Source organism: Pterocles gutturalis, unplaced genomic scaffold (assembly GCF_000699245.1).
Source record: "Pterocles gutturalis isolate BGI_N339 unplaced genomic scaffold, ASM69924v1 scaffold15842, whole genome shotgun sequence".
Taxonomy (NCBI): domain Eukaryota; kingdom Metazoa; phylum Chordata; class Aves; order Pterocliformes; family Pteroclidae; genus Pterocles; species Pterocles gutturalis.
The window spans coordinates 25396-36394 of record NW_010113060.1 but is presented as its reverse complement, the minus strand read 5'-3'; the positions used below and the strand labels follow the sequence as shown (position 1 = coordinate 36394).

Genomic DNA, 10999 nt, shown 5'->3' with positions numbered 1-10999 from the left:
AGCTGTCGGGCAGGAGAGACATGGCTGAAAGCCTTTCCTGGGAGCTGGGGGTCTGCACGGGTTAAGGCGTGTGGGGCAAGGCGGGACAGTTGCTGTTGAATTTCACTTTAAGGGAGCGGAGAGAAAGCAGCGAAATGGATGATTTCAGCTCCATCTGCCTGCTGTCGCTGGCCATGCTGGTCGCCTGCTATGTGGCAGGAATTATCCCCTTGGCAGTTAATTTTTCCGAGGTAAGACAGCTTCGCTGAACTGCTCGTTGGTCGCTAAGGGAGGTTAGCGGTATCTAGGTGGAGAGATCTACCAGGAGTTAGTGTTGTCCCCTTTCAAGTGTGGCAGTGCCGTTAGGGGAGATGGTGTAGCTTTACAACATTTTTAAGGAAGTTGTGAATGCCATATTAACTCTTACTTAGAATCGCAGTGTAAAATTACAGTTATTCTACAGTGTGTATAAAAGCCATTGAAGTGTGCCAAATTTGATCCAAGGATCTCAGCTGCAGATGAAGCATAGTCTCAGAATGTAGTGGAAGGACATGATAGCAGCTGGACATAGTTATTCTTAGAAGCTTGTGTCAGAAACTTCTGAAGTCTGAAGTTAACTTTTATTATGTGTCTACCTGCTACTCAAATCAGGGCTTCTAAAAACAATTCAGAGAATGTTCTCAGAAAACTTTGTTTTGTTTCACAGCTTGTGCCACTGAAAAGTTAAACTTTAGCTCTTGATTACAACACAACTTCAAGTTGTGCTCCTGTCCCATGGAACTCAAGGCATTCTTTTGGAAACATATCTGGGATACAAAAAGTGGTGTTAAAGGAGATGGAGACATTTATGGATTGAATGAGTTTCCAAGCTCTAACAGGAGTTCAGAAGTAAATGTATTTTGGGTGCTTCTAAGAGATGATTGTTGAGGTGGTGATGGCTGTTAACTGTCTCTGGAAGTCTCCTAATATTCTCTCATGCCCCAGGGTTTTTTCTATTTCTAAGTGCTGACTGTTGTGTACAGGTGTGGTGTAGTGAGAGTTTGGTTGTTCTAAGGTAATAAGGCTCTCTTATGAGAAGTTTCCCATTTCTACTGGGAGCAGCATTGCTTTTGGAAAGCAGAGTGCTGGAAGAGAGATGTGACTTGTTTTTCCACCAAGTCACGGAGCGGTTGCACCTGGCCTTTGCTCCCAGTGTTAGTAGTGCAAAGGAGGCTTTGGGAGGGGTAGAGTGAAGGAAAGGCTGTTCGTTTTGCTGACAGTACAATTCAGCTGAATGGATTGAAATGTGACAATATATTCTGAAGTCTTTACATAAATATTAGCATAGTTCTGTTTTGCCAGTGCTTCACCTGATGCTTTGATGGACCTTCCCTGGTATGTCTTCAGTGCTGTCGCTTCCACTGTCTTGCTCTTCAAAACTCACTTTTGCCCTGAAGCCTACAGAGGATTTTCTTGCAAATTTGCTGAGAATGCTGCCTAGCATGCTAATATTGTCTCTTTTTTTATTTAATTTTGCATTTCTTCATGTATGTGCTTGGTAGTCATCTTTTGTGTCTGACTTTATATTCAGTTTTGTTTGAAGGTAGAGTTCTTGATCTGTGTTTATGTGGTTTATTTATATGCATATAGGGTCTCCTAAACCTTTTGGGGCTCCCAGCAGCCACAGGAATATGGATCTGTGGTGGATCTAAAAACAGCAAGCTGCATAAGCAGTAATCATGCACTTACTGTCCTTGTGCATGTGCAGTATTTTACCAACAGTACGCACACGTGCAGTCAAGTTTATTGTGGTGTCTTAAACTCAGAAATTTTTGACTCAGTCTTACGTTTCATTTATAGTAGATATTTTAAGGATCCACATGCTATGATGGTTTAAAAGTGGCGCAGAATCTCTCTGCAAATTGTGTGCAAATACTAACGTCCTGGAAGTATCTAATTAGAAGTTAGAATTGTTTTGTTTAAAATGATTGCTTAGGGCTCTGCAACAAGGACAATTTCAAACTGAAAAGACTGTTTGGACCATGCATTCTATGGTTTGCAAAAGGTTTTGCAGATGGCCCCAGTGAGGAAAAATGCATCCTCCCACTGACCACTTATAATGGTTAAGTAGAAAACAAAAATGAATGCTTTATGTAATATATCCCAGATGCCGGAGAACAGTAAAATTTTTTATTACATTCTTTCAGGTGAGGTTTTTTTGCCATAGAATCTATTGCTTGTGTTCTGATGCTAGTTTCTGTTATTTTAACTAGATTTGGATATTTTTGAAAGTGTAAAACTCCAGCAAAGCCAGGTATGCTAAACACTGATGGTAAAAAGGTACCAACTGAACAGAGCTTCCCTTTATTTCTCAATGCAGATGTGCCCTTTCAGCCTAATCCTAATTAACAGTACTCTGCTGGGCTAATTTTGGGCTGGAAACAACACTATGCCAGTTCTTGAGGCTATCTCTTAAGTTGTAGTCTAAATGCAAAAAAATTTAAAAAGAGTTCTAGCAGGTTGAATGTTTTGCTGGTGTCACAGAGGCAGGCAGCGTTGGCTGGAGTGGGACTGCTTGCTGCTGAAAGTAGGTGGGAGTTTTTGATAAGTCCAAGTAAGTGTTTCAGTGCTATGAAGATTTCAGCCAAATACTGAGCAGTGGAACAGCTTGCTGAGTTGGGGAATTTAAGATTTTTTTCCTAGGCATTTTTAACACACTTTACTGTGTTGCTCTTAACAGTAGACACACAAGTATTTTTGTAACTGAAATAGTTTGATTTCCTGGATAAAACTAGATTACTTTTGCCTGTCTGGGCAGTAGGCTGCACTTATTAGATTGCTGTATTCGCCATGTCTAAGTATTTTGTACTGAAAAGGAGATGGAGACTTCTCTTGAAATAGTAACTTGTTAGTGTGTGTTAGTTTCACGGATCTTTAAAATTCACAGATGCCTGAATGAAAGCAAGCAAGTTCTTGCAGTTGTAATAAAACAGTATTCTTTTTTTTTCCCTATGTTTGTATATGTATGTAAAAGAGATTGTAGTGACGCAGTATAAAAATAATCTTGTTTTTCCTTCTAAGATACTATATTTTTGGAAAATGACTTTATAAACAGTGGATGTTGAGGATTGTCTTTTCATGTGGATTGCCATTGTGTAACAGTTTACCAAGTAGAATTGTTACATATGTCAGCGTACAATGCATGTTTGTGGAACTTTACTTGCATATTACTATTTGAATCTTCCTCAGTAGTGCTGTAGTTGTTTCCTTATGGTCACGTTTGGCCTGCTTTCAGAACGCTAGTTTTGCATTTCTCTAGAGCCTCCTATTTCTTCTGTGCAAGTGTTGGCTGCTTCAGTGAGATTAAACAACATGGATCATTACGGTGTATGAAGGACAACGAATGGCATAATAAGGATATGCAACAAGTGGTTTGCTGTTGGTTAAACACTGACCTCTGTCTCCAGGTCCTCAGGAGTTAACGTTAGTATTTTGGTAGCACCCAGACATCTCATTGCGCGTGGAAGATGATGGTTCTGCCACAAAACGTATGCTACGTGGTTGTTAGGAGGAGCTAAACTCATGTGGTTGTTGCTTGGGATATGATAAGGGCTCTTACAGAAATGATGAGAAGCAGCCTCTGCAAGTTGTTGTGTTTTAGAGTGTTACAGGTTTATATAATTGGCTTTTCAGTACAGCTTTGACTTGAGCCTGTCAATGTTGTAGTCACAAGGAAGCAAAAAGTAATAGTTACCTGCTCTTCTATTGGTGCAACAGAATTTAGTCAGATTGGGAGGGGTGAGGAAGGGGGGATGTCCTTCTAAGCTTTTTGCCCAAAATTAGAATATAACTAGGAACATAACCCTTGCTAATAGTAGCAAGTACTTGTAAACTCTTTATGTGTGTGGTTTTTAATCTTGTTGTAGAAATTGTTCCTGAAGTATGAATGAAACTCTTTTTCTTTACCGTAAAAACATTGTTTGAATAAAAACATTATGGTTTTTTTTTTTTGTTAAGGTTTAATTGCAATTTGCAACATTTATGTAACAAGTCAATTTTAAAACCTGTCTTTGCAGATGGGAAGGGGGATTGCCATGGTCTGTAATTACATGGAGAGTGGAATATAATTTTATATTGCCCTAAATGCCTTTATAGTCTTTAACTCCTTTTAAAATGCTACTAGAAGCCTTAGAAATGGTTGTAAAAACAATAAGCACTGTTCTGCATTTATGCATCTCCTAATCAGGTTAAAAATTTTTAAAAGACTGACGTGAAATCTATATTAGTACCATTATCAGTTTGGTGCAGTTCTCTCGTTCAGACTGATTTAAGTAAGCCTTTTAAAATTATTTTTTATAATTTGGATTTTGGAGCTGTTTTGGGGATTCAGTCCCTTCTGCCGTATTTTGTAGCTACCTGACGTTCTGCAAGTGCTGTGATAACACAGTTCTAAAACTTCGCCTGACACCTTTTTTTTTATTATTATTTTTTGGTACGTGGAACACATCATCGTGTCTTCCAAGTACAAAAAAAGTATCTTTCTCTCAAATTACATTTTAACCACTGTTTTATGTTTTTAAAGAAAGTGTTCTTCAATAATACCCTGTTAAATAGAAGGCCATTAAAATGTGGCAGTTTTAAGCACAAGCTTCTGCACAAGAGTGGCTGTGTGGTTCAGAGACTGAAATATCTATCAACAGTCTTATAACACGTTCATTTCTTGTGTCTCTCTAAACCTGTAGTGAAAGTAGAGCTCCTGCTGCTTTGTCCTCTAAAATCTCATATTCTCTTTTTGTAGTCCTAAAACTTTTCTTACCCTTTTTCTGTGTTATATAAATATAGCTGACTTAACACTTTGTGCTCATACTCCAGGAATGTATTTTTGTCTGTAGATGTATTTACATCATTGTTCCTCTTGTCTTTCTGGTTTTGCTTTGGTAATTTAGTTTTCTTTCGTGTTTTTTCTTTTATTATTTAAATTGCTGTTTTCCTCAAAAAGCCCATCTGTCTTGCGCTGTGCCATACCTAGCAGAGTTTTTTAGAGAACTTGCATGTTTAAGTATGGTTTCTAAGAGGAAGGATATATTTGAAAACAAACCCAGAATGGAGATAAAACATAGTGTTGGAAACGTGCTTTAAAATCGAGGCACTTTCAGTCTTCCTTGGTCTCTGCAGGCCTTAGAGCTGGTAGCTCGAGAGGGTGAATTAGACCCCAGTAATCATCAGTGCCAAATACAGCAATTTGTGGTATTTTCAAGTATGCTGCGTTTCATTTCTTGTCTGATGTTAACGGTCAAATGGGTCATCTTCAGCTTTCATTTCCTACTTCAGCTGATTGCATCAGACACTGGATATGTTCATTTTTCAGAAAGTTAGTAGTTAGAAATGCAGGACTGTGCAACTGGGGCTCTTTATTCATAAAAATCACCAAGAGAGGTTTCGTGGATCACTCTCTTTCCACCCTCCTCCTTCCTTCCCTCTGCCCCAACCTGTGTTCACAAGGGAAGGTAAAGAGAGCATTTTCATTCTTAAAGAGGATACTTGTTTTGTACTTGCTTGCAGGAGAGATTAAAGTTGGTGACTGTCCTGGGTGCTGGGCTGCTGTGTGGAACTGCCTTGGCTGTCATTGTGCCAGAAGGAGTACATGCACTTTATGAAGACATTTTGGAGGGTAAGAACCAAATCCATGTCTGTATGTCTGTAGATGGCGTTGTTCAAGATAACTTAGGTCATGGTGTTATGATACACTGGGTCTTGTTTCTAGGGCTTTTAAACATGAGATTGGCAGGAGGGTTTCACAGCAGCATGACACAAAGGCAGCATAGAGTCAGAAAACTGCCATAGGCATGATACTGTATGTTTACGGTGATTTGACAAGGAAATGTGATCAGGGTTTGGATCAGATGACTCTTGCTGAGTGATTTAGTCATTTGTGGGTCCAGGTACTTGGAACCACAGCCTTTTATGCTGGATCATGTGTAGTGTTCCTTTTTCTGGGGAGAGTTAAAGCTTAACTTTCACTGGAACTTCTGAGGAGGTGTAAGGATGCCTTTGGCAGAGAATGAAGTTGTGGACTATTTGCTGTTGCTTTTTGTAGTTTACATTGGTTCTCCTTACAACAGTCACAGGAAGTGTTTTATTGATCCATACGTAGTTGCCCTCGTAAGAATTTCCTCCTTTGAAGCTGAAGAGCATCTTGGAATTGACTTACCTTAATATACTTATCTGAAAATCAGGTTTTAAAGGGCTAATTCACAGAGTAGGAGGCATTTCTTTCTTGAGTGGTGTTGTCCATTACACATCGATATCTGCAGTGTTCCAAGTTCAAGCATCCAGTTCTAGTCTGCTGTCGACGGTCTTCAAAACCTTGTAGCCTCAAACAAATAGCTCAAAGCTGACAGTGATTATGTGTCTTGTAGGAACGTGAGTATGGGGGCACGTCTTATACCCAGAAGTCTTAGTAAACCTTGATTTGAGGTTATGACATTTTTTTAAATAGTCAGAGCTCATTATCTCTGTTTGGAGTGCACTTGAAATCTTGCTTTGACTTGGAGTCTTGTGCTATTGCATTACTGTTGTACGTATGAGATTTTTCCAGTATGCTCAGAATTAGAAATTTGTCTGAAGGTAAACAACAGCTTAGTGGTCACAGGAGAAAGGGCTATAAAGCTGAAGCTACAGAGAACTGTGCAAATGTTAATCTGGGATTGAGAGATAATTGTAATACTCTGCTTTTCATGTACTATCATATTTTTCTTGGTTTAGATTTCTTTTTAGTAATATGCTTTAATTTATCATGTTTTAGTTTCCACTAAATTTATGTTGTTCTGGTTAGATTTAAAGTAAGCAGAAGATAATATATAAAATCATCCTTTATTAAGAAGTGAAAGAATCTCTGATTATGCTTTTGTGCCGTACTGTAATTTGTGCACTCTAATGTCGGATGTCTCTAATGAGCTGTAGTTGTGGGTTTGCTCTCCATTCAATTTTAATTCTAAGTAGACTAAATATTTCTTGCAATCATATGGTTAGCAGTAAATACAATTGCTGTGAATGTTTGTGTTTTTTAATTTTTTTTCACAAAATGTGGTATGCTGTTCATGTATGAAACCTGTGGCCTGCTGTTCAGAGCTATATGCTATGCAACTTAGTTTAGTATGTGGAGAAGAAAGGCACTTCCCTTTAATGCAGTAGTAATATCAGAAGTAGTTACCTAGGAAAAAAGAATTTGTTCCATGAATGAATTCAGACTCAATTCTTAATTCACCATGTCATGACTATAGCCAGTCTGTCTGTAGAGGTTTTTTTTGTATTGCGAAAAGGCAAAATGCAAAATTCATGGATATTTTGTAGCTGAATCTATAAAATATTTCTAATTTTTTTCTGACAAAAGTAGAATATTCAAAGTTAAGATTCTGAGAAAACAGCTTTCAGTTTATCTTTATTGCACCTTCACCCATTTACGTAATTAAACCTGGAAAGGTGCCTAAGGAAACACTGAGGTTTATTCCTATAACAGGGAGGGGGGGAAAAAAGAGAGAAAGGTTCTGTGTTTTCCCAGTTCCAAGTGTGATTTAACTCAGAGATTGCTTGCTTGTTATGAAAACAGGTGTTTGTCATTGATGCAGAAGTAATTTACTATTACTTCTGTATTTTTCCCATAGGCCACAGAATAAATAACTTCTGACTTTTGACCTTGTAGGCTGCAGTGAGAGCAAATAGCATATTATGATTTATCATGATTCAGGTTATTTGGTCATAAACCTAGGTATGCAATTATGTGTGTAGTGAAATCTTGACTTGAGTATCACCAGAAATAAAATTTTGGCAACTTCAGTCCTTTGTTTTAACTGGTGAAACCACTGTCAGAAAGACTTCCCTGAGTTGCCCACTATGTTTTATGGCTTGAAATGATCTGAAGCAAAGTTAATTTTTTAGTATAGATGGCAACAGTGTTGTGCGGTCTAAAATAATTTTATTGATCGATCTTGTTCAGCAAAGATACGTTTGTGAAATCTTTCAAGGGCTGCCAAGCCTATTCTGATGTGTTTTGTCTGTAGTAATGGCATTATGCCAACGTTTTGTACAGTAGGATGTACAATTGCATCTTGTCCAAGAAGGTGTATGAATGCTCCAGCAAGAGGTGGCTTGCTAGAGTAAGTAAAGTTTTTGCTGTTAATGTCTAGAACTTCTGAAGAGTAACTGTCAACCAAAAAATACCTCCCCAAAATGACCAAAGTTTTGCTTTTGTCACTTAAGCCACAGATGTTGGGAAAGCCCTAATGTATGCTATGCTCCACTTTTTGTTGCTGTTATTTTATTTTTTGAATAAAGCTAGGTGCATGAGAGTTGCACTGACACTCACTTTTAAAAAAATTATCTAGAGTGAACTTTAAAAATCCAAGCTTGAAACAAGAGATATTCTGTGTTGAATTGTAATTATTATAGTCAGTTCAGACATGAACATCCTTACCTTGATTCAAGCAGAACAAATCAGCTCTTCTGAGGTGACAAAGCTTTCCAGCTGAAAGCATGACTCCTCCAAAAGCCTTGTCTATTCTCATACTGAGAAAACATTGCTTGTTGTTAGACCAATGAAACAATCCAATTAATATCCTAGTTTCTTTTGAGTGCCATACACTAGTTCTGTTAGTCCTCTTACCATTAAATATGATCAAAAAAAACCCTAAAACCAGTAACATTGTTTCTAGTAAAGATTTTCAAGAATTTCTGATGGAAAGTTCTTGCTTAATCAATGTTGTTCTATATAGTATTGTCATCAAAGCTTTGCTGTCCTGTGAAATAGCAAGAAATACAAAAGTAAAATCAAGAAGGAGTTTGCACATTTTATTGTTTCAAGTCACTTTGGAGTAACTTTTTCAGAAAAGAGAGAGTGTTCAGCTGACGGACAAGGTCAAGTAGGTCATTCCGAACTTGAGGAAGAATTAAAAGGGATAGGTAGGAACTAGTGATTAATTCATAAGACTCTGTCATCTTTGCACCCTCCCATCGGGTATTTATATACATGAGCCTTCTCTTCTCCAGACTGCACAGTCCCAGCTCTCTCAGCCTTTTCTTATAGGAGAGATGCTCCAGTCCTATAGTCATCTGCATGCCTCTCCAGTATGTCCACATCTCTTGTACTGAAGAGTCTGGAACTGGACCCAGCACTCCAGTTGTGGCCTAACTGGTGCTGAGCAGAGTGCAAGGATCACCTCCCTTGACCTGCTAGCAACACTCTTCTTGGTGCAGCTGAGGACTCAGCCTTTTTTTTTTTTTTGCCACAGGGCAGGTTGCTGGCTCGTGGTAAACTTTGTGTGCACAAGGCCCCTGAGATCCTCTTCTGCTAAACCGCTTTTCTGATTGTTGGCCCCCAGTGTGTACTGGTACCTGGGGTTATTCCTCCCCAGGTGCAGATTTTAAGATCAAGTCAGATCTTAAGAGAAAATACAGTTCCTGATCAAACATTTGAACATGACAGTCTTCTTCATCTAGTGTTAACTGTTGCTTTGTGAGGGAGTAGAAGTTAATGCATCCCCTGCTTCCTTACCTTGGACTGTGATGTGTATGCTCTGTAGGGCACTGGAGCCTTGTAAGTGGGTTCTCTGTTTTTTATTTCTTATTCAAAAAACAAATTTCTCTTGAGTTCCCATCTAAATACAGGAAGGTTGCTTGTGTGAGTAACTGTGTTCTCTAAGCATAGGGGAAGGACAGAAGACTTTACAAAAAAAATTACAATTAGAGATTGTGATACCATCATTGGATCTAGCAGAGAAGGATACAAGAACTAACTTTTTCTTAGTAGAACATTGAAGAGGTTTACAAATATTAATTGAACCTGCCAAATGTGGTTGTAAGCATTGTCTCTGTTCTGGAATGGAGGCAACTTGTACTGAATGGTATGTAGTTCAGGGCTTTGGAGTATAGCATGCAACTCAAACATCTGACCTAGCTTGAGGTGTCAGGTATGGAAGTAGATTTATTGTCTCTGTTCTCCCATTGGAAACATTTGAGTAACACTTGGTGTGTGAAGTGCCTTATCTGCTGTGGAAGTACAACTATATGATAACAAGTATGCCAAGGAGCGCTAAGTGCCTCTTCTGCATCACCCAAGGGGGTTTCTAGACTGATATATTGTCTCTGCCAGGGGCTGTAATGGGAAATATAAAAAAAGAAAAAGAAGAAATATATGATTCGGATGAGCACAGAGTCTGAAACCAAGAGTTCAAATGTTTACTGTGCTCTATATCGTAGTTGAGAACTTATTTCAAAATTCCCTGTTCCTGATCTTTGCTTGTACCTTTCTGATTGTATTTCTGTACGCTGTTGGCAGAAGAGGGTTTAGACGCTGTTCTTTGCTTGTATCAGCTGGGAACACTACCTAGAATTTTGATAAAAACTAGCTTTATTAAAGTATGTTTCACATAAATGTCCTAAGGCAACTCTTGACAATCTTTGCTGGTCAATACTGAAAAAGCTGTGTGCTTCTGGACATTGTTTGCCCTCTGTGTCAGATGGGATTGCAGAAGCAGTAACTTCCTGTGGTCATGAGCAAGGTTGGAGGATCCCATGGATCTGTCTTGGGATCCGCTAGGCCAAAGACTACTGGAAATGTTAAATGCCTGTGTCAGAAAAACCTCCTTTCTCTTTAAGCCTCTGTAAATTCAGAATGAGACTGATGTAATTTTTGTTGAAATTGGTGGGAGTTTTGTGTGTGGTGTGTATTTGCTTGTGATAAAGATCACACATGCTGGACACATGGCAACCTGTAGAAGTTGTTGAAGTTATATTACATCTCTGCTGTCTAAAAGTCATTGTAGGTAGAGACATTTGCCACTGTTAATAACCTATGAAATAATTGAAAATGTTTTAAAACTATGAACTGTGCACCAAAAAAAAAAATGTTTTATACCATGGAAACTTAACTAAAAACTTGTCCAGACATCTTCCTTCGCCGTCTTAGATTTTTAAAGTTGTTTGGAGCTCACCTAATTTCAGGGTGGTTCAGTGAGGCAAAGTAAATGAAGGGGAGGGGGCATGG

The 10999-nt window shown here is 38.5% G+C and overlaps 1 protein-coding gene across 3 annotated transcripts in view; it reads left to right on the top strand.

Moving 5' to 3' along the window:
- The first annotated feature begins 56 nt into the window (after positions 1-56).
- Positions 57-10999, top strand: part of SLC39A9 (solute carrier family 39, member 9) — a 19580-nt gene continuing 8637 nt past the window's right edge. For 2 of the 3 annotated variants that reach the window (XM_010074308.1, XM_010074307.1), the window contains exons 1-2: positions 135-230; positions 5521-5629. In XM_010074308.1, coding sequence (XP_010072610.1) covers positions 135-230; positions 5521-5629 — 205 coding nt within the window. Of the gene's footprint in view, positions 231-5520; positions 5630-10999 lie in introns of all 3 variants that reach the window. The other variant, XM_010074309.1, reaches the window with a different exon arrangement.